The sequence below is a fragment of the Maylandia zebra genome, linkage group LG10, assembly GCF_041146795.1.
Source record: "Maylandia zebra isolate NMK-2024a linkage group LG10, Mzebra_GT3a, whole genome shotgun sequence".
NCBI lineage: Eukaryota > Metazoa > Chordata > Actinopteri > Cichliformes > Cichlidae > Maylandia > Maylandia zebra.
The window spans coordinates 14,213,597-14,241,277 of NC_135176.1; the positions used below are offsets into that span (position 1 = coordinate 14,213,597).

At 40.3% G+C, this 27,681-nt stretch overlaps 3 protein-coding genes and 1 long non-coding RNA gene across 4 annotated transcripts; 2 read left to right on the top strand and 2 right to left on the bottom strand.

Moving 5' to 3' along the window:
* The first annotated feature begins 560 nt into the window (after positions 1–560).
* Positions 561–6,796, top strand: cdc23 (CDC23 (cell division cycle 23, yeast, homolog)). Its single transcript, XM_004563990.6, has 16 exons — positions 561–707; positions 1,135–1,207; positions 2,250–2,387; positions 2,524–2,566; positions 2,657–2,762; positions 2,867–2,999; positions 3,213–3,390; positions 3,492–3,589; positions 3,794–3,875; positions 4,044–4,197; positions 4,326–4,445; positions 4,558–4,633; positions 4,736–4,797; positions 4,925–5,003; positions 6,199–6,318; positions 6,402–6,796. The coding sequence occupies exons 1-16, from the start codon at positions 595–597 to the stop codon at positions 6,552–6,554; spliced, it is 1,728 nt and encodes a 575-aa protein (XP_004564047.1). The 5' UTR covers positions 561–594; the 3' UTR covers positions 6,555–6,796.
* Positions 6,797–7,119: 323 nt separating this feature from the next.
* kif20a (kinesin family member 20A) lies at positions 7,120–14,826 on the bottom strand. The gene is made up of 19 exons (XM_004563991.3): positions 14,635–14,826; positions 13,385–13,559; positions 12,805–12,915; positions 12,592–12,711; positions 12,261–12,399; positions 11,964–12,139; positions 11,643–11,736; positions 11,189–11,401; positions 10,694–10,805; positions 10,526–10,600; positions 10,276–10,419; positions 9,810–9,978; positions 9,563–9,715; positions 9,248–9,387; positions 8,954–9,056; positions 8,641–8,839; positions 8,463–8,554; positions 8,221–8,358; positions 7,120–7,736 (listed from the first exon to the last, which is right to left on the bottom strand). The coding sequence occupies exons 2-19, from the start codon at positions 13,547–13,549 to the stop codon at positions 7,359–7,361; spliced, it is 2,721 nt and encodes a 906-aa protein (XP_004564048.3). The 5' UTR covers positions 13,550–13,559; positions 14,635–14,826; the 3' UTR covers positions 7,120–7,358.
* Positions 14,827–14,931: 105 nt separating this feature from the next.
* LOC112435459 (uncharacterized) lies at positions 14,932–16,655 on the top strand. The gene is made up of 3 exons (XR_003024613.2): positions 14,932–15,258; positions 15,410–15,550; positions 15,685–16,655. It is a non-coding gene; the product is annotated as an uncharacterized LOC112435459 (long non-coding RNA).
* A 1,338-nt stretch (positions 16,656–17,993) lies between these two features.
* Positions 17,994–27,226, bottom strand: zgc:175280 (cationic amino acid transporter 2 family protein). The gene is made up of 12 exons (XM_076889111.1): positions 26,483–27,226; positions 25,469–25,838; positions 25,195–25,350; positions 24,826–24,982; positions 24,603–24,736; positions 24,110–24,332; positions 23,792–23,928; positions 23,552–23,654; positions 19,703–19,836; positions 19,451–19,617; positions 19,152–19,260; positions 17,994–19,042 (listed from the first exon to the last, which is right to left on the bottom strand). The coding sequence occupies exons 1-12, from the start codon at positions 26,552–26,554 to the stop codon at positions 18,900–18,902; spliced, it is 1,905 nt and encodes a 634-aa protein (XP_076745226.1). The 5' UTR covers positions 26,555–27,226; the 3' UTR covers positions 17,994–18,899.
* Between the last annotated feature and the right edge of the window lie 455 nt (positions 27,227–27,681).

Sequence of the window (27,681 nt, forward strand, 5' to 3'; positions counted from 1 at the left end):
CTTCAAAATAACGTGAGAGACTGATTAAGTCATACCGAAAAAGATTTCTTCAAGTTAATTTGCTATTGCTGCTAAAAGTTGAACTACAAACTATAAAACCATGGTGTGTAATTAGTTTTTCAAATACCGCTTTGCATTTAGCATTTTATTTTGTTATCATTAATCTTTCACTCTCTTCCACAGAGTGCCTTTTATCCTGCCTTCCTCAACTCACCGGTGGAGACAGATGGCTGTCCCTCCCTGAGATTTTTTCCTGTTAAAAGGAAGTTTTTCCTTCCCACTGTCGCCAAGAGCTGGCTTACTGGGGGTAGTGTGTTTGTTAAGGGTTTCTCTCTATAATTTCAATTCTTCTTTGCCTTGCACTATAAAGACTATATGTTGTTGTGATTTGAAGCCATATAAATAAAACTGAATTGAATTTTTCTCATTTTAAAATCCAGGACAGATCCATTTTTTATGTCCTGTAACGTGCGGTGGAGATGAAGCCAGCCGCGGAGGTGTGACAGAGAGGGTTTTATTTTGGAGGAAAAGCGGAAGAGGAAGAGGGACAGCCTCTTTGAAACTTCCACCAATAGCGTACTTGCTTGGTAAAATATGAAAATGGCGGCTCTCTGTAGTGAGTTTGGGGATCTGTTACAAATCAAAAAACAGCTAATATCGGTGATATCGCTTTGCAAAGAAAGAGGACTTTTACACAGCGCAAAGTGGTGAGACTCCCAGTGAATAATGTGCCATTAGCTGGCTGTCTTTTTGCTCTTTACAGTAAGCGTTGACGTCTAGTTACGTGTTAGCTGCGTTAGCACTGATAAAAAAAAATCAGTCTCTGTATTAGCTAGCTGTTTATTGCCGTTAACTTTGCTGTCAGTGTCACCTTAAACATAAGCAGACCGTATATGTAGATTTACTAGTTGTGTTGACAAAGTCCACTATGTGTAACGTCAGTGTTGCCTGTGCCTGAGGTATAACTTGGTTCAGGTCGTCTCTCTAGTCAGTTGTTTTTGATCAGTAAATTAAAACTGGGGAGTTTAGATGAATGGAAATAAACGAACTGATGTCAGATGAGGAAGAAATCTAATGCTAAATGTTGCACTTAGGTGTTAATATTAAAATTGCGGTTGTTCCTTTACATTTTAGGGCTTCTGAATTGGCATTTGCTTTGGATCCTCTGCCAAAGGATGAACTGCCACCAACATCCCCTTTAACAGAGGTTTGTAAAACTGTCATGATTGAGGACCCTTCTGGGTTTCAGTTGTTACTGATGTTTCTTTTCCTTATTTCTTCGTTCTTTCACATGCAGTACAGTTTGTTCCAGTTCTTCATTCGTGTCTGTGAAACGGTGCAAAATTGTCACTTGTAAACACGTGTTTTATAGCTCCATTATTACTACATTACATTGGAATCTGATATGTTACCTGTGGCATGACTCCCGTCTTGTGGAGGACAACCCTTAATGCTTTATGGCTCAGGTCTAGTTTTATGTTTGGACTCCTCCAGAAATACTAGTGCAAGTGAACTGCAGATCCAGAGTGCTTAAGGTTTTGCACAAACCGGTCCGATGTCGTGCAAACCTCCCTGGAGTATTATTTTCATAGAAAAATCGACACCCTGGTTGTGCAAGAAAATTGAACTCTAGGCTCATCAGTGAGTTTTAATGCCACTGGAGTATAATCGAGATTTTAACTGGGTGTTAAAAGGTTAGTACATTTACTAAAATGGATCGAAATAGCAATTAGTAATTAAAGTGTTGTATTTGTTGTATTTTCATCAATGACACTTGCGTGTTTGTGTATACACTTGAAGGTGTAGAATCTCCAAATAAACCCCAGTGCCAGTGTCTATTGTGATAAAGGAAGAAGTCACTCAGTGGCATTGTGGGAACTCTGATGTTTTACTGTTTAGTTAACAGGTGTGTAGAACAGGAATTGGCTATATCAAGATTTGTCTGCGCACACAATCTTTTCAAAATGTGTTTGTCTTTAATTTTGATCGTTTAGGATATGTGGATATGGGTGTGGTGATAATTTTCATACTATACTATAATATGAATAAATAATGATCTGGAATTTATCTAAAGTTTGATAAGAATTAAAAGACAATAAAGACAGACAGATTTTCTGGCAGGTGGCAGAATATTATTTTTCACATGTGTATATTGCCCCCTGTTGACAGTTCTTGCAATGTAGATATTAAGATGATCTTGTAATAACTTAATGATGTTATTCAAATGGCTCTTATTTGTCATCATGCAGGAAGATGCACAAGACCTGGATGCACTTACACTGGCCAAATCATACTTTGACCTGAAAGAATATGATCGTGCTGCTTACTTTCTGAAAGGCTGTCGCAGTCAGAAAGCTTATTTCCTCTATATGTATTCTCGCTATCTGGTAAGATTCTGTAGATGTCGAGCATGCCCACGTCCTTTTGATCCTTCCTTTTTATTTCATAGGAAGCCCGATTTTACTTTGATCGTTGCATTTGTAACACATTTTGTCATTGTCCTTCTGTTTTTTCTTTTTTCAGTCGGGCGAGAAAAAGAAGGATGATGAGACTGTGGACAGCCTGGGTGAGGAATTCTTCTTTTAGACCCATAAAAGATAAAAATGAGGAATTGTATTAGTCTTTATAGCTTATTTATATATTTTCTGTGTTTTAGGCCCTCTGGAGAAGGGTCAGGTGCGCAATGAAGCTTTGCGCGAGCTAAGGGTCGAGCTCAGTAAGAAGCATACTGCAGGAGAGTTGGACGGCTTCACCCTCTATCTGTAAGATTGCTCCTCCATAGTGAAACACATTACTGCCATTATGCAGACGTATACAGTGGATTACTTACAGATGATATCATGTTTGTGTCTGTGTGAACACACAGGTATGGGGTGGTTCTAAGAAAGCTGGATCTTCCGAAAGAGGCCGTGGACGTGTTTGTTGAGGGAATACATGCACTTCCACTGCACTGGGGCGCATGGCTGGAGCTCAGTAACCTTGTCACCAATATTGAAATGGTAACAAGCCTTATGTTCTGACACACAGAAACTGTGGAAACTGATAGCATTTATTTCCATAAGCTAACTCACCAAATCCACAGCAACAGTTTCAATTAAAAAATCACTCCTTTTTTAAAAATAATTTTAAAATACAGGGTCCACATATTCAGTAAATGTTCAGAAATATTTCACCTTGAAGTGACTCTGTCTGCTTCTACCGCTTCCCCTCAGCTGAAGTCACTGTCTCTGCCAGACTGCTGGATTAAAGACTTCTTCATGGCCCACATGTACACAGAGCTGCAGATGATCAAAGAAGCATTGCAAAAATACCAGAACCTAATAGAGGCTGGCTTTTCGAAAAGTACCTACATCATCTCACAGATTGCTGTGGCCTACCACAATATCAGAGGTTTGTTTTTTTCTCTACTTTTTCAGTGGAAATTTTGAATTTCTGATGAATGGCATGTAAGCGGGCCTAGTCTTACAGCATGCTGTCTCCCCTTCTTTCAGATATTGATCAAGCTTTGGCTCTGTTCAATGAGCTGAGGGAGCAGGATCCGTATCGTATCGACAACATGGACACATTCTCAAATCTGCTTTATGTCAAAGTAAGTGTATGCCAATTGCAATGTGAGATCTGAAGAACATTAGTCAGTAATCAGTATGACTGATGTGGTTTGCACAAAGACATGGGGGCCAGTTTCTGTATTATTTCAGTGAGGGGTCAAAGGAAAAAAAATTGTAGAAAATAGGAAAGTCAGTATCATAACTGAAATTTTGTAGTGTTGCTGATTGTAATCATGTTTCCACAGAGCATGAAGCCAGAGTTGAGCTATTTGGCCCACAACCTGGTGGAGATTGACAAGTACAGAGTGGAGACGTGCTGCGTTATCGGTAAGCATTGAACTAATGAGATTAGAGGTCACCGGCTGCAAGAGGACGTTACTTATGCTAGTTTTAAAACAAATGGATCGTTCATTATGTACATGTAATCCATAATATATGTTGTAAAAGAAAACTAGTGTTTCCTGTACTGCAGTAAGTCGTGTGTCTGATCCACAGGTAACTATTACAGCTTACGCTCTCAGCATGAGAAAGCAGCTCTCTACTTCCAGCGGGCCCTCAAACTGAACCCTCGCTGTCTCGGTGCCTGGACACTCATGGGACACGAGTACATGGAAATGAAAAACACTTCAGCTGCCATTCAAGCCTACAGGTCAGTCTGGATATCTCATAGTCGCGCTCAGCATCTGCATCATCAGGATGTATTTATTATCAGGTGACACAGGTCTGGAGGTTTAAACGGATTTATGATTTTAGTCTCGTGTCCTTTTTCTTCCTCAGACATGCCATTGAAGTGAATAAGCGAGACTACCGTGCCTGGTATGGTCTTGGTCAGACATACGAGATCCTCAAGATGCCCTTTTACTGTTTGTACTATTATCGAAAGGCTCACCAGCTCAGGTTTGGACTTAAGCTAAGCAGATGATATTTCATGCTGCTGTTATAAAGAATGGACGGTTTTTGGAAGAAAACTTATACATATATATAAACACTTGTTGTTGTTTTTTCTCAGGCCGAATGACTCTCGCATGTTGGTCGCACTGGGTGAAAGCTACGAAAAACTGTCACAGCAAGCCGAAGCCAAGAAGGTACACATCTACCCATTGCCAGTAATTAACAGTAGTTTCTGTAGTCAGTTCCAAAGCTTTTTTCTTGATTCTAACTTGTGTCATGGATTTATTTTTGTGAAGTGTTACTGGAGAGCATATTCTGTCGGAGATGTAGAGAAAATGGCTCTGCTCAAACTGGCAAAGTAAGTGTTTATCACTATATTGAGCTGAACAACAGTGCTCTGAAGAAACGAGGCTCTGATCTGCTGCTCGATATTTATTTTCCTTTTTTATATATTTATTTTTCTGGTTGTTTGTTATTTTTGTTAGGCTCCACGAACAGCTGAATGAGTCTGACGATGCTGCCCAGTGTTACATGCTTTACATTCAAGACATTTTCTCTTGTGGGGTAAGCACTTTAAATTAAGCTCTGACACTCATATTCTCAGGGTCTAGGATTGCGATGATTTGCTCTTTCAAGTGAGATCACGATGCTTCAGCTTGCTATTATTATGTATTAGTTATTATGCATTATTATTAATTTGTTTCATGTGATAGAGCCTGACTGGCAAGCAAAGATGACTTGGTAAACTGTAATCCAGGTTTTGTCTCCCAGCGTCACTGAATGCAGCATCCTTTCATGTTTCTTCCCAAACTGAAGGGGCTTTAGATCCAGTCTATTAATGCGTGTGGATTTGGAATCGGCAATCATTAATGGGTTTCATTTTATCTACTACAAACAAAAATGGGCCAGCATGTTTCTTTTCCTGGGGACCAGACAGAGTTTTAGACGGTAAACAAAGGCCAGATCTTGAAAAAGGCATTTCACTTTTTTAAATTGTCTGGTTTACAGTGAAAAGGTTCATTAAATAAAATAATCCCTTTAAATGCTATATCAACTTTAGCCTACATCCACACAGTGTCTGTCTGATTATCACTGCTGCGCAGGCAACTGATTTAACACAATGTTTTATGTTGTAAATATTGACTCCAGACAACTGTTCAGCCGTCATCAAAATCCAGCATTACCCTTACAATACATGATCATAAATATGAAGGAAATCCAATTATGCTGTTATCTAGGTGATCTCTATAAACCGATTCTTTAATATAGAGAAACTGTTGACAGTGTTTTGAACATTTGGACAGGCTTCAGTTGCATGCAAGTGAAGCCTGTGTAGAGGAACGTGTCACATGACTAACATAACTTAGCTATTGTTCTGCAACAATTTAGCTTTTAATACTTTGTGTGTATTAATAAATAATGTCCAGAGCAATGAAAATCTTGACCCAAGTATTGGTTAAATTATTAGAAGGCCTCCAAAATTAGCTGTTGCCCCCCCAGGGCCAAAGCCAGCAGATTGAGTTATCTCTGCAAGCAAAAACAGACTTAAATACCAATGAAATACAGAAATGCATCATTGCATCAGTTCATTTTCTGCTGTTTTACTCGTGTGTTAATTAGCCAAATGGGAACAATTAAGAGGATGACATCGGTGGCTGGAGGTTCCAGCCCTCTGGCTCTGTTTTTCCCACTTGTGCTCCAGGTCATGTGTTGCATTAATATAAAGGAATATAGTTCTAACCAAACTAAGTCTTGTCAGGAACAACTGGAGCATGCTGAGGTGAGCACAGCCCTGCGGTACCTGGGCCAGTACTATTTCAAGAACAAGCTCTATGATGAGGCATCCCTTTGCGCTCAGCGCTGTTGTGACTACAATGACGTAAGTGTTCCTGTACGATTTGAGCATCTTGTTTTAGTTGCTGTTGTGTGGTCGGTACTGATCGGTCATGCCTCGTCTTGCAGGCACGTGAGGAAGGAAAGGCTCTGTTGCGGCAGATCTCACAGGTCAGAGATCAAATCGAGACACCTTCAGCAGACCTGTTTGCACCACTCTCAAACAACAACACTCCAGTCAGGAGGGTGTCTCCCCTGAATCTCATCTCATTTACACCCTGACACCAACTCTCTTCTTCATTGGCTTAAAAAAATATGGACAATTTACCTATCTTGTGACATGAAACTGCTCTGAAGGTTATCTTGACGAGGGCTGCGTTGGAATTTACATAATAAACTGCATTTGTTTTTGTAAAACTAGCAATCCTGACCATTTTTGTCCAGCCCATGACATTGTCTTTGCTGGAAATGTGAAAACAATCAGCGTACCTGCAGTAAGCACTGGACAGGTCAGTATGCACGGTGCAGCATCGCATACAGTAAATACCCATTTCTTGTTTTTGGTAAGGTTTAATGGTCAATAGTGCAATACTACAAAAAGAATCCCAAATAAAATGTTCAAGAGCAAACAGACAAGATTAACATGTATATATGAATGAACGAACACACACACACAGTCTAAAGTTTACAGCACAGAGCATACAAATGGGAATTTGACTTCTCACTTCATTGCTCATCGGTACGGTTTATGTGTAAATAGTTTACAGCAGTCTTTGCAGGGACTGACTGGAAAGGGTAAAATAATTTACTACAGTTTTAAAGCATGATTATATTCAGGCTGCTCAAATGTGTTTGTAGGATTTATATTGAGTGGTGGAGGGAGAGTACAGCACAAAGGCACAAAGTGGAGTTGCAGAGGCAGAGCAGGTTGATTAACACACATGCACTATTTTAACCATACAGTCACTAAGCAGCTTTACCTCAGCTTAAAGCATTAACAGTTCAGTTGATGCCAATAATATAGTTAAAGTAGAAAAACATAAAAAAATATTATAAAGACAACAGCAACTTAGTTTGCTTTAAAGTTCAGTACTTCCCCCTGAGATTACGAGGGGTGACGACCGGACTAGGAAGTGGAGATGGCTGACGGGACCGCAAAATCCTTGAGGAGGGGGTCAGATTTGCATCCTCGGCAGCACGGGTGTTGTATTTACGTGTTGGGGTGCGAGATGGGAACAGAGACTGGAAAAACTGTCGTTTTTGCAGCGGACGGTTTTCGGGGTCGCTCGGTGCGCCGGCGCCACAGCCTCTCCTTTTGCAGGAGCCCGGCATGCTGGGGGCAGCAAAGCCAGACGGGGGCAGCTGGGGAGGGAGGGACTGTGTTTGGGCCAGGGTCTGCGCTTTCCGCCTCAAGTCGGCTTTGACCAGCATCAGGTCGTTCTGGAGCTCCATAAGGATCTGGCCCTGAGAAGAAGAAGTCAGTTGACAGGGGGTGAGGTTAGACAGGAGCAGAGAGGGAAGGGAGGGCTGTTTAGTTTCAGAAGGTGAGGCAAAAAGCAACAGCTAAACATGCTCTAGCTCATTGACAGCTTTGTGCAGATGTTAGAAACCTTGTTTTAGTTTAAAATCTGCCGGTGCAAGTGAGTTAGGAGAAGAAAACGACAGTTTAAAATGAGAACTGCTCATAATATAATGCAGGTTTTTTTTTTATTTATTTTTTTTAAAAGAGTTCATGCATTTTATCCTCACAAGCTGCTTCTAACTAGGAGGAAAAAGCACTTTTAAACTCTGCACTGATGGAAATTTAACATGCAGTTTGCAAAATGTGTTCAATACTTTCTCAGCTGTTGCAGAACACAGAGGGCTGAGCACCCTGTTAAATAATTTAAAGAAAATCTTAGTTTACAAGTAAAACTGAATGTGCAAACTGCACATTGCTTGACTCTACCTGTTTGGCTAAAGTCTCATCTGCAGCTGTTAAAGCGTGGCGCAGCCTCTCCCCTCCTGTGTTGCGACAGCAGGCTCTTTCACCAGACTGCAGGTCCACCCCCAGCCTCTGCAGATTGAGGCGCAGCTGACGCAGGTTCTGTTGTAAAAAACAAGAAATATATACACACATACAAATTTTAATCTTTCAAACAGTCCAGAGACTCACATGCAGCAGTGAGTTTGTGTAGAGCATGTACTGACCCGCTGACCCTCCTCCAGCTTGCGGTCAGCAGCAGAGGTGAGAGTGCCAGCACTACCTGGCACTTCTAGCTGCATCTTAAGCTTTGTCACCTCTGCACAGACAAACAGAACAAATCAGTCAGCCATCATGAACAATATCCTTGTGCATATAATCAGAAATCTTCCAGTCAGACTGTACCTTGAGTCTTGGTGCACAGCTCAGTGCGGCACTGGTCGAGTTCAGTGCGCAGTCTGCCGAGCTCATTCTGCGTACTGACGCGCTGAGAGCGGCGAGGGCCCTCAGAGTCTCCAGGTGGCGCCGTCATGGGGGCTGCTTCATTTGCCTTCTTTTTTTCCTCAAGAGCAGCAGACAGAGCTTCAATCTCCTGATCACGTTCCTGGGAGAACGGAAATAAATTTGGTAGAGATTCAGCGAGAGCATCGCAAACAGTTGCGAATGCTTAATTTGCAGAGAATGCAAAGCATTACAAACTTTCAAGTCATTAACTGACCTTTAGCTCCTGGGTGTAGAATTTCTTCAGGTGTTTCTGCAGGCTATTTATCTTGTCTTCATACCTCTCTTCAATGAGCGCCCTCTCAGCATCCAGTGTCTCACTACAGGGTGAGAAGATATATAATGTTGCTATATGTAGTCATTACAAAAACAGTTAAACAACACATTTCTCCCAAATCCCTGCCAAGAAAACTATTAGATGTGCCTACTGCTCCTTACCACTAAAAAGTATTACAAAAAAAAAAAAGCCTTTAAATTGGCATTTCAGATTCAAACAAGCACCCACACACACCTGAAACCATCTTGCATTCTAGAGATGACCTCCATCATCTCAGAGACCACCTGCTCTCTCACATTTGCTTCTAGGACTTCTTTCTCTTCCCGCTGGCGCTGCACCTCTCTCTTCAGAACATCAATGGCCTGCAGCAAAGCCTTAATGTAGAACAGTCGGCTGTTAGAACAATAGATTTTTGACAGTTTTCGACACATTTAAGATGTTACGGTTACTTGGTTTAAGTAGTGTTTCAAAATAAAAGGTTGATTTATTTTGTCAGTGAAATAAAAGTGCTTAATATTTAGGTGTTACATAAAAAGCAGAGGATGTTACCTTAGTATCTAACATGGTGATATCTCCATCGTCGACATCACTCTCATCCTCTTCCTCCTCCATCACCGTGCTGTCGTTACCATTTCTTGTTGGATCACGAAGTAAAGACAGGATGTAGGCCACTCTGGTCTTCGTGGACGGGCCGTGGACGAGCTTAAAGAAGAGAAACGGCACATTTGATTGATCTCACACAGGACGCAAAACTAAACCAGCCACTCAGGTACTCGTGTACAAATGAGTTTCTTACTTGGGTAGCAATAGCAGAGAATTTGAGGGCCTGGAGGGTCTCGTCATAGATGGATGCACATGGATTGATGTTGACCACCATGGTGGAGGTTCCTCGCCCACAGAAGAAACCCTGCAGGACACGGGTCAGCTTACTGTCCCTGAAAGGCACCACTTGAGGAGGCCGTGACCTGTTGATGCAGTAGGAAAACATATTAAAACCCATTTGGTCATTAAATCTTTATATGTACAATAGCAAAAAACAAAAACGCCCTAAAAGCTGTAAAAGTTGATTTAGTGCAGGAAATCCACACGCCATAAATTAGCGGATCAATAATTTAATTACTGCAGAAGCTGACGTGAAGAAAATTTATAGCAATTTAGCATTTTCGATCTTGAGAGCAGAAAAGCAGTAAAAAGCTCCACAAGATGATCTGTTTCAACCATTTCTCTAATTTACTACACCACCTAAACATTTTAAAACGTACTTATTGCTCTGGTTGTGCCTCAGGGCAGCAATGCAGCGCCCCAGTGTTAGGAGGGAGGTGTTAATGTTGTTGGCCTCCTTCATCCTCTCACCATTACGCTGATCTTTACAGCGTTCGGACCCAGCCAAATCACACACAGTCAGCCTAAAAAGGAGACAGACTTACATTATCACCTTTACAAACTCTAATCAATATAATTTAAAATGACCCAAAACTGAAATCAAGACTGGGTAATTAAAAGCCAACTTACTCGCTGATGTGCATGGCCTGGCCTGAATTTGCTCCAGGGTGGACGTGCAGGACACGGAGGGAAAAGATGCTGTGGCTGTGTAAGTGATACGTTTATGATCAGAGTGTCCACAAGTGTAACTCAAATTAAGGTTTCAATAGGTAAACACGTCATTTAACATGCTCCTACCTGCGACTGGAGTTCTGGTTGAGGTGAGTGCTGGCGAAGCTTTGGTTGCGACGCCCAACTCTCAGAATCCTCCAGGCTTCCTCGGCGCTGCGGATCTGGATCCAGGTCAGGTCTGATACAACAGGAAGAAGCACAATGTGGTGCACGTGAAGGAGCTGCAGCAGTAGTTACACATGCTGTTATGCAGGAAACACATGAATTAAGCTAACGTAGTGTTCAAAGTCGTGACCATCTTTTGCACAGTTCTTTATTCATGCACTCATTCATTGTGGTGTGTTGTTGCACTCCCACAAACACAAAGTCTACAAAGACTGCAGGTAGAGTTGAGGAAAATGAAAGAAGCAATTTACAGTTTTTAAACATCATTTCCTGCCTGATGAAGCGTAACATACATCAGATGAGAGCGGCTGCCTGGTGGGAATGAGCCTCAGGAAGTTCAGGCCAACATACTTTGATCTAGTTTTAACTCCATTCCTGTGAATGAGCCACTGTTACCTTTCACGTAGGGGTTGCCCTGCTTGTCGTCGCTTAGCCGCAATGTGACTCTCTTCCGGGGCTGCTGGGAGGGCGAGGCGTCCAGTAGGTCGTACAGGAACTCGTTGTAGATTTCATAAAAGGACACCCAGATTGAAAACTGCACTCCTTCCTCGAGATCTTCCCCTCCGCTGTGCGACAGGCTGTCCGGCTCCAGACAAACACTGTCCGTGTCTGCAGAGGCAAATTAAAAGTCACATGTTTGTTTTGTTTTTTTAAGGCAGTAATGATTTTAATATAAAGAAAGCAGTGTTTAAACTGGAAATTGGTATGTGCTGCACAAACAACGCTGATGTTGACTTCTTATATTGTAAACAGTGCTGTGTACTCATCAAACACCAACTATTCTACTCCAAATACAGCATGTGGTGCGTTTAGCAGAAAATTGACTCCATTTAGGAATGAAAATCCTCACCTTCCAGCTGAGTGCCAAAGGTAGTGGTAGCAGACAGTCCTCCGATGCCACTATCCCAGCTTGTGGTGGTGCCAGTGCAACGAGAATTCCCATCCTGAAATCCATAAGAGGAAGGAGAATCAGAAGATGCATAATTCATCTGCAGGAAAACATTTAACCAAGTAGCAGTCTGCAAGGAAAAGAACATGCCAAATATACCAAAGTGTAGTCACATACGTTTGGAGCACCACAATGTCCAAATGCATCCTAAAATTCACCTTGTTGCTACAATGTGTTCCAGAGTAATGCTGTAAGGCCTTTAAAAGTCATATTTATGTTTACCTCTTTGAGCAGAGAGTTTCTGCGGATTTCCTCTGCCTTGACCTCATTGGCACTGAGCTGCCTCACATCCTGGTATAAGACAGGCTTCAGGTTCATGCCACCGTACAGACGGCCCTGCAGTTTCCTAAACAGGGACACTAAAGCCCGGGGCAGCAGGCCTGCCTCTCGACCGCTGCCTGCAGGCCAAAGTTTGACAAGCATGGTTTATGTTGTGCGATTACATAACGAACAAACCTCAAAAAATAACCCTGGGATTTATGTGTCCAAGTAATATCTGCAGAACAGAAAATAACTCACCCTGAATGGTGTACGTCTTTCCAGAATTGGTTACACCATAAGTGTAGAGAAGTCTATTTTCTCCTCGAAGCACATCGTTTATCATCGCCTTCATTGTGCTCTCATAAAACTGTTGCTGCGCTGTCTCAGGACCAAATATCTAAGGGGACATTTAAAGAAAAAAAAACAAAAAACATCTTCACTGGTCTGTTTCACTCCAGCATTCTCATTTTCTTCAAGTTCTTCTCTGAAAATATTATTACGTGATTACTACAGTTTTTTTCTGAATGGGTTTTCAGTTTTGGAAACAGTATGTTTAAGTAAAGAGGAGCTACACATACGACTCTCCTACCTTCGTGAAACTGAACTTGTGAATACTCGGAGTGATGCCTCGTTCTGCTGCTCTCATGTTCTGAGAGTCATTTGGAGCTTTAAGCAGCAGGGTCTCTTCGTCTTGGATAGCCACACAACCCTAAAAGAAAAACAAAATAGACTCAAGTACAGTTTCAGAGTATTGAAAGCTTTTATCCTAGAAGAAACAAAAATGTTGACCATAATGCCTTACCTGCTCTTCCCCTCTGGATCTCTCCGTGTCAGTAAGTGGTCGGATGCGCAGGAAAACCTTCACCCTCTCGGTGGCCCCTTCATCGCAGCTTTGAGATTTCACTGCTACTTTCTAAACACACAAGCATCTTTGTAAATGTTTTGATGGTAGAATGGAAAAATATTAACACCACCAAACTGCAATCCCAGGGTTTAGAATTTTACATATTGCATCTCGCTCTACTGCAATACCCATCTGGGCTTTTAATGCCTATTTAAGCCTGCCAGACTGAAGAAAGCAGCTGTGTTTAAGAATCAGAGAGGTATAGCAAGTGAACTGGAAAAGTGTCAGAATGATGTAGTTTAAACAGAATGTTTCCCTGCCTCCCTTTCTTTTTTGGGGGGGCTGTTATTCATCTCCTCTGAAGGAAAAGCGAGGTATGAAATTATGGCTTTGAAAAACAGTTACACCTCTGGCAATATTGATCAATTATATATATAGACACACACAAAAAACAAAAAAATCTCATATAGATTTGTTCTGAACATGTTTTGTTATACCTGAGGGACATATGATTTTTTTTTTTTTTGGGAACTCTTACCGGCCCTGTAATGGATGGCCTGGTGTCCAGGCCCGGGGAAATAACAGAGATCTCTGGTAGACGTGGTCTGGCCAAACCTCCGTGCTCTGCTGCTGTAGATTCAAACACAGCCATTTCCTCCTCATCAGAGGGGCATCCACACGGAGATGACAAAGACAGCGCCATGCCCGTCTATCTGTTCCAAGGATAACACGTTTTCATTAGTATGTAGTAATTCTATTAAAAGGGGATTACAAAATGTTTCAAACATGGGCTTGACTTAGGGCGTGTGCACAAGTCACTTTGAAAGGATAATATAGGCTTGTGTTGGAAAAAAAACAGCAATATACAACATAAAAGATGAAAAACTAAACACACTCACACAAGTGTCTGTGTTGTTTGTAATAATGATGTAATGATGTTATTCTCTGCTCAAGCATTTCATTGCTATGAATTAGTTAAACATGGGTGTGTCGTCATCAAACAAGCTGACAGGTAAAGGAACACTAGTTTACTGTTTAAAGCCAAATTGAACCTGCTTAAGTAGTCAAACAGGAAATATTTCCCAGGCTTTCACCAGACCAGGCAAGTTTGGCATTAGTGCTGATCAATACAACTGCTCTACAGCAGGTCCTGTCATGCTTAGTCTTTGTAGCTATTACGATGAGCGAGTTTAGAAGTCTCGGTTTTTCAATTTCATTCCCTTTTTTTAATCCAAATGGTATTTCGTGTTACACTGAGCAGCATTTAAAAAGTATCAAATCCACGTTTAGTATTCAAAAAAAAAAAAAAAAAATCACTCGAGCCATCTTCACCTTTCACTGCTTGTTACAGCAAGAAGACTTTGTGCTTTCAAAAAGTGTCTCAGCACTGAGTGCAACTAAAATAAAAACCTCAGTGCTGAACCTTTACATGTGCAAGTAGCCATGTTTATCCTCCAGTAAGCACGTAGTAAACGGAGCCTATATTGCAGTGAATTAAACAGAGTCACTTTAATGTTTATACTAGCTAACATACATTTAATAACAATGATTTCTACTACAAGTACCAATATATGCTAACAAAGAGACTTGCTTCCTGGTTTTAAATGGGAAAATCGTGCAGTCACTCAAAACCAAAAACAAGCACACAAAAAACGTAGATATTGCATTTAGCTTAACACACACTTACATAACTCCGTCAAACAGTTATAGTTACAATCTAATATTATTTTTGTAACTATTACGTTATCTTGTTTAACGTCGTATTGCCCACGTTTAAGTAAAACTCACTTTAACTTTCCTGGAATGTCCAAAATGTGCCTGGTTTCCTGTAAGCTCGTTAGCTTAATGTTTACGATAGATCGCCAAAAGCCAACGTTGAGGTAAAACTGTATAAGTTCAACAAACCCTCCTCGTCTCGAGCTCTTAGCACCAGCTGAGCCGCTTTACCCGATTGCTTTTTGGGTTTTTGAACAATGCGCTTCCCCACAGGGAGAGTCGCCGATTGGTTAAAGTGTATCGCCGTCTTCCCTTTGATTGGTTAACAGGGCCTCGCATGGCGCATGGGCTTTGGAATATGACGTCGCGAGAGGGGGTGCGGCCAGGATTTTTGGTCGAGGTGCCATTTTAGTAGGCCAAACAAAGCGAGCGAAAGCACACGAATAATATCCGCTATGGTTCGTACTTGCTGTGTGATGGGTTGTAACGTTAGATCGCACGACCGGCAAGGGAATAAGCTTGAAAATGGGCTGTCTTTTCATTGTTTCCCCACCTGGAAGCAAAACCAGGGAGCTCATGTGTCGGATGTTACCAAAAGAAGGCGTATAGCCTGGATAGCAGCTGTGAGACGAGCTGATATCCAGTTCTCTACCATCCCCAGATATCTGTTGGTGTGTTCCAGACATTTTCATTCGGGTAAGTTCTAAATAAGTTCATATTACTCTGTATAGCCTATTAGTTTTATTTCGCTCTGAAGTCATAGCAAATTAGAACAAATATCTCAATGTGTGATTTTGCAGGACTGCGTTCTATTTATAGAGTTGCTAATTACTTAGCATAATTGCAGGCAAACCAGCCTATGAAATGGATGAAACAAATCCTGACTGGGTTCCAACGCTATACATGGGGCACTCCGAAATCCCTGCTTCAAACTTGGACCGTCACAGACGACGAATGCGACGGAAGCAGCAAAGAGCAGCAGTCGGAGGTAAATACAACTCCCACCAACATAAAAAAATGCTCTCACTGTCCGGTAATCAGCTCATAGCTTTTTGATGAGTCATGCACTTTTAAGTGGGCTTCTGGTGAACATTTGCCTTATGCACTCATTGTATCTGACAGGCTTTAGTAATGGAGGAGCAGAGTGTGAAGGTGAGGCCTGCATAGACGTTACATGAAGAGCTGCCAGAGATGGACATGACAGAAGACCGACACCTTAATCACCACGTGATGGAGGCTGTGGCCAAGAGTGGAGGCTGAGGTAGTAGCAACAAATGTAGAAAATGGAGATGGGACAGAGAGAGATGCAGAAGCTAAAAGACAGCCGATGGATTGTGTGTGCTGTGAACAGAGCAGAAATAAACCAGCTGTTGGAGGAGAACAGAACGCTTGAATCACAGTTGAAAAAGACAGCTGAATGAAAAATGTTTTAAAGGATGACACCAAAAAAGTAAAATATTATACTGGAATACCTTGTTTTGCTATTTTACTCTCCTTATTCAACAATGTAAAAGCTTTCCTGCCAGCATCAAAGAAACCGTGGCATTTCCAAATGCTTTTACTCACTCTTCCGCCTTACATTTGATCTTCCTGTCCAGCATCTTTGTGTGCAGAGGTTAAGATCCCCGCATTTACAAAAGGCTTCTGTCAACTTGATGCCAAGGACATTGAAGATACAAGAGCTATTGCCCACCTAATAATTCATGTCGAGCGAGTTGTAGGTAGTTTACGCAACAGGTATAAAATGCTGCATACCACCATGCCAATCAGATTACTTCTTTAATGTGAGGGTGAAGAGGAGGCCCTTCAGGATAAGATAGTAAAGGTTTGCTGCGTTTTGGTGAACATGTGCCCCATTGTGGTAGTAAAACCAAGGGAAAATGAAACTTGCTCTTAAGTACTATTAAAAGTCTTGTGCTGTGTATATGTAGTTATAATTTTTCAAAAGATACAGTAAATTTACAGAATGTTAGTGAGTGTTATTATGTAAATGCTGTCAATATTTTATGTAAAAAAATTTGTCAGTTGTAAACCATAAACGACATTGATTCTACATTGTAACTGATTTGATGTTCTATAAAGTGGTTTTAATAACAGGCAAAAATTTGTTTGTTTCTTTATTCATCTTTTAAACAGTGGTACTTAGTAAGTACATATTCAGTAAATGAAAATTATTTGCATGGCAATGCACTTCAGGCATCAATCTAGACCCCCTAAATAAAAAGTTATGGGGCATTCAGAACAAAACTATGCTCGGAGAAATATTTTCCCACCAGTTCTGGAAGGCACACTTTTTTTTCTTCTTTTTTTTGAAGAACTCTTGTGCTCTCTTCAAACGTGGTTCCCAGAAATCTACATCAGGGAAGATGTGTACCACAGCCATGTCTCTTTGAGTCCATGCAACGAGGTCACAGTGGTTGGAGCTGGTGACAAAGTGTTTGCACCTGTAAGTATTAGGGGTGCGCCCTCTTTAAGTGAAGTCCATTTGCAGCTGACTCCAGGCAGAAGTCTTTATCCTGTGCATCCAATGCCTGCTTAATGCTGTCCGTTGTGTATTTAAAAGGACACTTAATCTCCAGGCACCACTCCCCACAACAGTCACACATTGTGAGATGCTCCAAGTTCAAGAAAAATTGTGTTCACAATAAAACTGCATAAACAAACCTGCAGTTTGTAGTGATGTGCTGCAATTTTTTGGGTGTAGGCCTTTCATGCATCCTCTTCATGCTCCACTCCCCATCTTGTTTGTGTAACAGACAGTTTTCAGGGTAGCTCACACAATTAACAACACTTTGGGCTGGTGTTTCCAAACTTGTGGCAAATACAGCGTGCATCACCGAAGCTGTGATTCTTCCTGCACACCATCGAAACCAACTTCTTGTGCTGAAGTCTTGCGTGTCCTTCAGTAGCTTCTGCCTGCTCTTCAGTCACTGTTGCAGCATTTAGACACTTTACACAGTGCAGCTGTAGAACTGTAAGGCCAAGGAACTGTGTGCCTTTGTTGTGTAAAAATGCCAGAGACTGGGGTAATGTAGGTGAATATACAGTGTATTTAGTGTGATATTTCTCAGTTCCTGACAAACCCACAGCTTTACTGTGTTCCAGCAGTGTATCCAATAGCAGTGACAACTCCTCCAGAGTAGCAGGTGGAATTTTTCTTTTTTGAGGACGGCTTCTTTTGCCTTTCACTACAGACGGCCTGTTTATGTTTTTATCGAGAGCATTTTTTAAAAACGGTGCCTGCTTAAACAAAGCACACATTTCATTGGTTCCTCTCATATCACGTGCTGTAAGTAAATGTGGCATTTGATCATAGCGTGGAGGCAGCATGGCTGTGTATGGGCATGTTTACAAAGGTTGTCATAGGGAAGGTATGTAAGAAAGAAAAAACTGAAAATAGGGAGACAGGAGTCAAAGTGCAGAGTATCTCATTCAAAACTTATAATGCCTTTTTAATTTCATGCATATCAAATGTTTACAGCAATAGAAAATTATTACTTTAAAGTCCATTTAATAACACAGTATTGGCTATATTGGCAGTTAAGTACAAGGCAAACAAACTAAACCCATGCCATTACAATGTATTCTGTACAGAAAAATAAAAGAGTTGAATTGCATTTAAACATGAAGGAATCGTGAGTAATATGACTCTGTCACATAAAAGAAATGGGCATCGTGAGTACAATTCCTTTTGAACAACTGTGACAGGATGATCACAAAATCCCCCTTCAGGGCTCAGCATAGGGGATCATCTGCCTCCATCTCACCCTGTCCCTAGCATACATTTCTGTCCTCCTATTTCACTACATGAACCTTCCATGAACCCTCTCTGTGGTCTTCCTTTTTTCCTCCTCCCTGGAAGTTCCATCTTCAACATCTTTTGTCCAGTGTATCCACCATCCCTCTTCTGCACATGTCCAGGCCATCTTGGCTCTCTGACTTTGTGTCCAAATGGCTCAACCTGAGCTGTCCTTCTGTCCATTCTGGTCGCTTCTACTAAAAACATTGTCATCTTAAACTCTGTTGTTCACAAAATCCAAATTTCTTTAGATTTTCTACCATTTAATATATAAGCTAAATGTTTTAGGGTTTTTTTTGTTATATAATACTAATAACTATGTGATTATACTTGAAATACTTGCTGAATCCTTCCTCATTCTTTCCTTTAATTAATACTTATAAGAAACAGTAATATAAAAGCAGAGTATTGCATAAAGCCTTGCATTGCTGGATGCTGCCAAATAAAAGTTTGTGAATTCCTGAGACAATCACCATTGTGAGATTTATGCAAATCAGGTATTCTTTTTAAAATTTATGTCATTAAATACACTATGTATTTATCCAGTTACGTCTTGTCCGGGTTTCGTGCTTTGCTCCATAGCAGCAGCGATGCTGTGAATACTGACTCGATCGTGTGAATTTTCAAGCCTTTGTTTCTGCACACTGTGGCGAACACCATAACAAAAGTAGATGATCAAACCTGTTCAAAATTTTAAAAGAAACGTAGCGGTCACACATATAAAAAGAGATATTTTTGCACATGTATAATCTTTTTTATGTATTCTGTAGCAGAAATGTGCTGCACATACCTACTCCCATCCACACTGTATAGCGGATCCAAGTGTCTGATCCAAGCTGAGCCATTAGATGGACATTGACAAAGGTACTAAAAATAGGAAGTAATGGGACAAAAGGAACCTGGGGATATAAAAGAGGAGAAGCATTGTTAAAAGATATTAAAGGAAAAAAAAAAAACCCAAACCCCCCAAAATTCAGAACTTTGGAGCTTAAAAAATAAATAAACATGTAATGATAATACAGGTTGGCTAAATTTCTGTTTCTATTTCTATGCTTTCATTAATCAGTCTTCACTGTCTTTCTTTCATACCATGAAAGCAGCTTCTGCTGTATTCTGCGGTTGCCTCCAGACGATGAGGATGATTAGAAAAATCATTGCTACTATCACAGAAAGACAAAGTATGCTCCACCACTCCAGGGCTTGCAGGTAATCTACAGCCTCAGATACGAAGACGCTGAGAACAACTGCTAAAAAGACTGAGGAGAATCAATACGTTTGAGTTCTATTAATCAAAAATTAAATCAATAAAAAGTACAGTACAACAGAAAGATGATGACTCACTAATAACAAAAGTTAAAAGGGACACATTTTTTGATGTCCTTGTAGTGGCTTGGTATGGAGGACATAATATCCCTCCAATGGTAAAAGGTTCTGCTTTGCTTAGACTAGAATCATCACTGAGGTCAGTTTGATACCTGTAAAATTAAGGAAATATAATTTTAAAAAAGTGAAAACATTTAAGGTTTTTAGTTATTTCTACTTATAATATTCTCGTAAAGCACCAAATTATTATATTCCTGTTTTTTTTTTCTTGTTCACATCCTGGAGTCTATTTTTAATGTCTGAACAACACACATCAAGTCAACAGCACTTCATTACATGATCTTTTGTAATTATAAGCGACTGATTAAAGTAAAGAAAGCCTGATGTCTTCATAAACTCTTCAAACAAGCAAACCCTGAGTCATTCATCTGTTTAATTTCATTACGCTCATTATTGTGCATTGTTATTTCCCTATCTAGCGTACTCACACATTTTATGACAGTAATATGACCGTATCATAGTCAATATTTTGAGGTTGTTGAGCCATTTTGTGACTGACCTGTGTATCTAAACATATTATTAGGTATACTGTAAGCATCATAGAAGGCAGTAATAATATTAATTCATTTGTATAAACAACTTAATTCCGTCTCTTATCACAGGTTCTTCGTAACCACTCATAAAAGGTAAGCTTCTTTCAATAACAAATATACAACCTTGTCTATACATATATGTCTTGAGTGACCGCTTATTTCTCTATACAGTGGCTTGCAAAAGTATTCGGCCCCCTTGAACTTTTCCAGATTTTGTCACATTACAGCCACAAACATGAATCAATTTTATTGGAGTTCCACGTGAAAGACCAACACAAAGTGGTGTACACGTGAGAAGTGGAACGAAAATCATACATGATTCCAAACATTTTTTACAAATAAATAACTGCAAAGTGGGGTGTGCATAATTATTCAGCCCCCTGAGTCACTACTTATTAGAACCACCTTTTGCTGTAATTACAGCTGCCAGTCTTTTAGGGTCTGTCTCTACCAGCTTTGCACATCTAGAGACTGAAATCTTTGCCCATTCTTCTTTGCAAAACAGCTCCAGCTCAGTCAGATTAGATGGACAGCGTTTGTGAACAGCAGTTTTCAGATCTTGCCACAGATTGGATTTAGATCTGGACTTTGACTGGGCCATTCTAACACATGGATGTGTTTTGTTTTAAGCCATTCCATTGTTGCCCTGGCTTTATGTTTAGGGTTGTTGTCCTGCTGGAAGGTGAACCTCCGCCCCAGTCTCAAGTCTTTTGCAGACTCCAAGAGGTTTTCTTCCAAGATTGCCCTGTATTTGGCTCCATCCATCTTCCCATCAACTCTGACCAGCTTCCCTGTCCCTGCTGAAGAGAAGCACCCCCAGAGCATGATGCTGCCACCACCATGTTTGACAGTGGGGATGGTGTGTTCAGAGTGATGTGCAGTGTTAGTTTTCTGCCACACATAGCGTTTTGCATTTTGGCCAAAAAGTTCCATTTTGGTCTCATCTGACCAGAGCAGCTTCTTCCACATGTTTGCTGTGTCCCCCACATGGCTTGTGGCAAACTGCAAACGGGACTTCTTGTGGTTTTCTGTTAACAATGGCTTTCTTCTTACCACTCTTCCATAAAGGCCAACTTTGTGCACTGCACGACTAATAGTTGTCCTATGGACAGATTCCCCCACCTGAGCTGTAGATCTGCAGCTCATCCAGAGTCACCATGGGCCTCTTGGCTGCATTTCTGATCAGCGCTCTCCTTGTTCGGCCTGTGAGTTTAGGTGGACGGCCTTGTCTTGGTAGGTTTACAGTTGTGCCATACTCCTTCCATTTCTGAATGATCACTTGAACAGTGCTCCGTGGGATGTTCAAGGCTTGGGAAATCTTTTTGTAGCCTAAGCCTGCTTTAAATTTCTCAATAACTTTATCCCTGACCTGTCTGCTGTGTTCTTTGGACTTCATGGTGTTGTTGCTCCCAATAGAGCAGCTGTATTTGTACTGACATTAGATTACACACAGGTGCACTCTATTCAGTCATTAGCACTCATCAGGCAATGTCTATGGGCAACTGACTGCACTCAGACCAAAGGGGGCTGAATAATTATGCACACCCCACTTTGCAGTTATTTATTTGTAAAAAATGTTTGGAATCATGTATGATTTTCGTTCCACTTCTCACGTGTACACCACTTTGTATTGGTCTTTCACGTGGAATTCCAATAAAATTAATTCATGTTTGTGGCTGTAATGTGACAAAAAGTGGAAAAGTTCAAGGGGGCCGAATACTTTTGCAAGCCACTGTATTTTGTTAAGCCCTAGCAGCCTTAACTAATGAGCCACCACTGGTTGCCACTCAGTTTAGACAAGATCTCCAACAGCACTGGCTATAAGCCCCACAACATGACAAGGTCTCCACCGTGTTTTAGCTGCAGACATCACTCCATAAGACCTGTTGTCACTGGTTTTTAGTCTAGCTCTTGTCTTGTGTTGAGGTATTTGGCAAAGCTCAGCATTTACTCCTTGCTCCCTTCATTAAAATCACTTTTGAAGGGGAGCCATCATTCCAGTGAGATCATCCAGTGGCTGGAACAACTGAGGGGACAGATGAATCTCTCAAATCCTGTGTTGGCTCTTTGTATATTTTGACTTTCAGATACTGTTCATTAGCTAATATTTCAAGCCATGTCTTCTTTTGTCCTCCACATTTCCAGTTTCTTCACTTATTAAAGACAAACTGGATGCCATGCCAAGATTGTGGTGTAGTGTTGTGTTTGGCATGCTGAACCTTTATGCAGGATTCAGAGGCAGAACTGGACTCAAAAAGACTTACAGGAAAGCCACAAACTAGAAAACCTGGAAACTCAGAATGGAATTAATAATCAACTAGGCGAACAAAACACGAGGGAGACAAAGCATGATGGTGGCTGGTACAAGGAACTAAGGAAACTGAGGTCTTAAATATACACTTGAGGCAAACAGGGAGATGAAACACGTAAGTGAACACAGCTGAACTAAATCAGGGAAACAAGACAGAGCAAAACTGACACAGGAGGTGAGACTATCAAAATAAGAGAGGAAGCATAAACACAGGGACGGAAACACAGACTCAAGACATACAACCCAAGGCAAGGAAAGGGTAAACAAACACAGAGGCATGACTGAGACAAGGGAGAGAGAGCAAGCACGGGACAGAAAGAGAGAGAGAGAGAGAGAGAGGACACGAGGGGTGACTAACATAACGAGAAATCAAGAACTATAACCAAACTCAGAAGCACAAGAGAACAATACACTCATTAACCATATATACATAAATCATCTTATACTTCTCCAAAGAAATAACTAACAAGTCCAAGCAAACTGTAATACTGGGTTAAAGACAAAGATGTGCCAATTTCTGGCTAATAGCTCTTTGTGTTATCTTTGGCATTAACTGGAAAAAAATAGCAACCAATGATGTTTTGGGGGGGGGGGGTCTGACAGGCTGCTAGGAACAAAGTGCGTCAAGATACAGTTTTAAACTGATGCTTTGTCTGTTAGACATATTACCATTTCATCCTTTCAGTTAGAAACCCTTTTATATTTGAAGGATTCATAGGTTAGTGATTGAACAAACAAAAAACATTCCTCTGAAAATGGTCAGGTACAAGGACTGAACTAAAACTGAGTGAAAACAGCCAGTGTGCAAAGAAAAACTTTGAAAGACCTTCAGAAAGCTGGACAACTAATGGTGAAGAACACTTTTAAAAAACGCAAGAAAGTCTTGTTTGTTAGGTGCAAAATATACCAATAATAAGCAGTAATAAGTGCAGTGCCAACATGCATACTTGTGATCATCTGTACCTTAATATGAGAATGCAAATGGCAACAAGTGTGTAGGCAAACAGGGTTCCAATCGACATCATGTCAACCAACGACTTCAGGTCAAACAATAAAGCCATGATAGCTGCAAAGAAGTAGGAGAAATTAAATATGTTTATAAATTCTGCAACCATTTTATCAGCGTAGTAGCTGATGGCCTTAACAAAATCAAATAATTAATAATAATAATTATATTATAATCTCTTCTAAAGTTAGTTATACCTGCTACGACCCCTGAAGCCAGTGTAGCAATGACAGGACTTTGTCTGTCACTCATGTTACTGAGAGGTCTGAAGAGCAGTCCATCCCGGGCCATGGCAAAGAGAACACGAGGCATCGGGAACATTGATCCTAGAAGGCTTCGGAAAAAAGCTCATAGCTCATTAACAGCAATTCAGTTATTCTCGTGTCCCTGTTTTAATTCCTAGTAATGATCCCAGTGATTTTATTTGGTGTATGTGCTATAAATGTCACCAAAGGGGTATTGTAATGTATAAAGAATTGTAGGTTTGTTTATACGTGATACTTCATGCATTATACCTTGTTGAGAGCGCACAGAGTGATCCCACAGCAACTGCATACTTTGCAGGGCCCCAACCGATGTATGTAAAGGCTACAGGCAGTGGGCTGTGAACGCTGAGCAAATAGTATGGCATCAAAAGAGTCAGGGTGGCAGACACACCAAAATAAGCCAAGAAGCAGATAAGGAGAGACGCCACAATCCCGAGTGGGATTGACTTCTGAGGGTTCTGAACCTCCTCTCCTAAAGAAAAACACAAAATTATCCCAGTGTGGTTTATGCCATCATTTAATCTTTAGATGCGTTTTTATGACATAGCACCATGTCTATAAAATAAACTATTTTACAAAATGTATATGCTGTAGAGAATATTCTAGTGTGCAAAGATCTCTGTGTTTTTCTGGACAATTGAAATTGCCACAAACATCTTCTGATGTCATTGTGATCAAATTTTCACTTTCCTTATGCAGTGCATTATAATTACTGGCTTTGCACTTAAATTCTAAAAGTTACCTGTTGTTGCAATGCAGTCAAATCCAACAAATGCATAAAAGCAAGTGGCTGCTCCTGCTAATGTCCCCTCAAAACCAAAAGGGAAAAATCCTCCGCTGCCATATGTGGTGGTTTTATTCAGGGTCGTATAGTTCCTGTAAACAGTGATCAACAGTCAAGCAGCTAAAAAAAAGAAAGAAAAATACAGCAGAAGCCAAAATAACGGGGCAGGGGGAGGCCATACTCGGATTGGTTTGGAAGGGTGTCTTCATATCTGTACCAGTTGTTGATGTCCCCCTTTATGAACCCAGAGAGGATAACAAAGAGCAACACCAAGATGTTAACTGCTGTAAAAACTTTATTTACAGTGGCCGATTCTTTAACACCAAATGCAAGAATCCCTAGAAAGAAAAATATATAAGAATTAATTTCACCATGTCAATGAACCTAGTGGAAACTCATTTGTCAAATATTTACTTTAGTCAAAAATATGTAGGACACTTTAACCTCTTGTGTTTGTTTGTTTTTTTTAATCATTTTTTAAACTTACAATAAACTAAGAGTACCTGTATTATGTTAATAAATAATTAGGTTTTTAGTATATGAAACTTACCTGCCAAGAGCATAATGATACCTGCTGCAAAGAAGTCTGGATAGGGAGCCAATCCAGGTAAATCCATTGCAACCTGTTTGCCTAAAGAGTTGGCAATGACATTTCCAATGAGATCATCAAAGGTCCCACTCCATGCTCTGGCTACACTTGATGTCCCTTAACAACAGAAGCCATTAGCAAACAATACCCAGTGTTACTTAAAATCACTTGACAAATATTATTTTAATCTATGATTTTTCCAGGATTAATATTCATTCAATGGCCTTATTGTTACCTATGACATAAGACAGCAGGAGGTTCCAGCCTGTGACAAAAGCCCATATCTCACCCACAGTCACGTAGCTATAGAGATAAGCAGAGCCAGTTTTGGGAACACGAGCTCCAAATTCAGCATAACACAGTCCTGCAAAGATGGAGGCCACTGCTGCTATCAGGAAGGAGATTATGATACTAGGCCCGGCCACAGCTCTGGCCACTTCTCCTGAAAGCACATACACACCGGCCCCCAGTGTGCTGCCGACCCCAAGAGCCACCAAATCAAGGGTAGTCAGACACCGGCGAAAGTTGGACACTTCACCCTCAGGCTCCAGAGGTTTTCTACGTGAAATATTCTGCAGAAACTGCAGCACCTTTGCACCGGACATCTGTGATAATTAGGAATTATTCAGTTAATTGTGTGGGTACTAGAAGAAAATCAAAACTTGAGAACTGGCAGTGAGAAAATTGTGAATACAACCAGGACTAGATTTTAATTATTTTTATGCTGTTATCTGATCAAACAAAGTAAATTTGTTTTGTTTTACAGTTCATTTAATCCGAGTTGGTAAATGATAAATGGACTAGTTCTTACGTAGCACTGTTCTGCTCTACTTGAGCACTCAAAGCCTTTATGCATTTAATAATAATTATTATTAGTGTATAAATCACCATATGACTTCACAAATGAACAAGCTCACGTTTCATACCATCAACAGTAAGCTACAACTACACATACAGAGACTTTACTGAACAGTAGAGACTATAAGCACTAATTTTTACTTTGTTATTCATGCAAGAATTTGACAAGTATATTTCATGGTCTATTTGCTGAGTAAATGAGGGCAGATAGTGCTTTATCATTATAAATTTATGATTTTACAGTGTTTATATAATGTACCGATGATTCACCGTGACTCAGATAAGATGTCATTACAAAATAAGCCATGCACACTAATTACACAAACTAACAAACTGAGATTACAGCTGATATATTAAAGTCACATCAATAAAAAAAGAGAGGCATTCCTACCTTTCTAGCTAAACTCTGTGTGAGTCTGTTTTGATCTGTCCCACTCCACACTGTGTATGAGAATAAATTCATTCACCGTGAACTCTTCACAGCCCAACATTTTTTTACACATTATGTTACATTTCAGACTTATGTGCCATTTCTGAAAAAGAGGGGATCAGAATGATTTGTGTGAGCACTCACATATCAAGACTTTATAAAGGTGGGAGCAAGCGGGAAAAAACTTATTTTAGCTGTTTTTTGTGCGTAGATGACACTTATACTAAACATGTTTTTACATTTGAATTAAACTGAATGCTATAAAAAAAAAAGCTATTGAAACCTTAATGATGAATTGCTCTTACTGATTCATACATTCGGTCATAAAGACGTGCTGGTGAATTTATTAATTCACTTTATAATTTATTTTTACTTCAAATCTAGAAACACATTTACTCATTTATTGTCATTTCTTTCAATAATATGTGAACAAATTAAGCATGCACTAATTTGCTGTAAGATTATTGGCCTCATTTAACAAATGCTACTGTTAATGGTTCTCACAGTACTTTATACGCCTGCTGATTAGCATACCAAGGTCTGCATGTAGTATGACGACCTTCCTCTAGCTATAAAGAAGTTGACTGAAACTTAGAACAGACTTATTAGACTTATTGTAACCTCTGGAGAGCTTCTGTGTGCCTGATGTCTCGTGAACACACAGTCGCCTTGGGACCCTGGTAAGTCAACACGTTGTAAAGTGAAATGGTTTTCACTGGAGACATCTCCTCAGCAACAAATTGACTTGTTCATCAGAGCGGGAATCAACTAATTGTTTGGAGAACAATTAGTTGAACATAAGGGTACAATCCATTGCTTCCAGGAGTTCATGGAATCACAATGCAGATGAAATACAATAAAAATGTAAACGTGAAAAAGGCACTTAGTTATTACATAATAAAAATAGTAATACTACTACTATTAATAATATTACACAGAACCCTGTTCCAAATCCAGTTTAAAATACCATTTTTATCAAAGCCCATACAGAAAGGCAATCTCCACAACTCGTCTTTTTTAATCCAACAATGAGGCTGTGTACTAGGAAATACATTAATTTTCATTTGTAATAGCGTAGACAAAAGAATAGATTTTAAGCCCCAACCTATCCTCTGCCACTTTAGATGTGATTTCTTTCAGGAGGAGTGAACTGTGAGCTG

Excerpts from the sequence above, each read along its gene's own strand:
- cdc23 (XM_004563990.6), top strand. The coding sequence starts at position 595 with ATGAAAATGGCGGCTCTCTGTAGTGAGTTTGGGGATCTGTTACAAATC. Across the intron at positions 3,876-4,043 it reads GGAGACGTGCTGCGTTATCG|GTAACTATTACAGCTTACGC; the intron begins GTAAGCATTGAA and ends TCTGATCCACAG. Across the intron at positions 4,634-4,735 it reads AGCAAGCCGAAGCCAAGAAG|TGTTACTGGAGAGCATATTC; the intron begins GTACACATCTAC and ends ATTTTTGTGAAG.
- zgc:175280 (XM_076889111.1), bottom strand. The coding sequence starts at position 26,554 with ATGAATTTATTCTCATACACAGTGTGGAGTGGGACAGATCAAAACAGA. Across the intron at positions 24,983-25,194 it reads TATCATTATGCTCTTGGCAG|GGATTCTTGCATTTGGTGTT; the intron begins GTAAGTTTCATA and ends TTTTCTTTCTAG. Across the intron at positions 24,333-24,602 it reads TGACTGCATTGCAACAACAG|GAGAGGAGGTTCAGAACCCT; the intron begins GTAACTTTTAGA and ends GTTTTTCTTTAG.
- kif20a (XM_004563991.3), bottom strand. The coding sequence starts at position 13,549 with ATGGCGCTGTCTTTGTCATCTCCGTGTGGATGCCCCTCTGATGAGGAG. Across the intron at positions 9,388-9,562 it reads TCACCATGTTAGATACTAAG|GCTTTGCTGCAGGCCATTGA; the intron begins GTAACATCCTCT and ends TTCTACATTAAG. Across the intron at positions 8,840-8,953 it reads TCTACACCCAGGAGCTAAAG|GAACGTGATCAGGAGATTGA; the intron begins GTCAGTTAATGA and ends CCGTTCTCCCAG.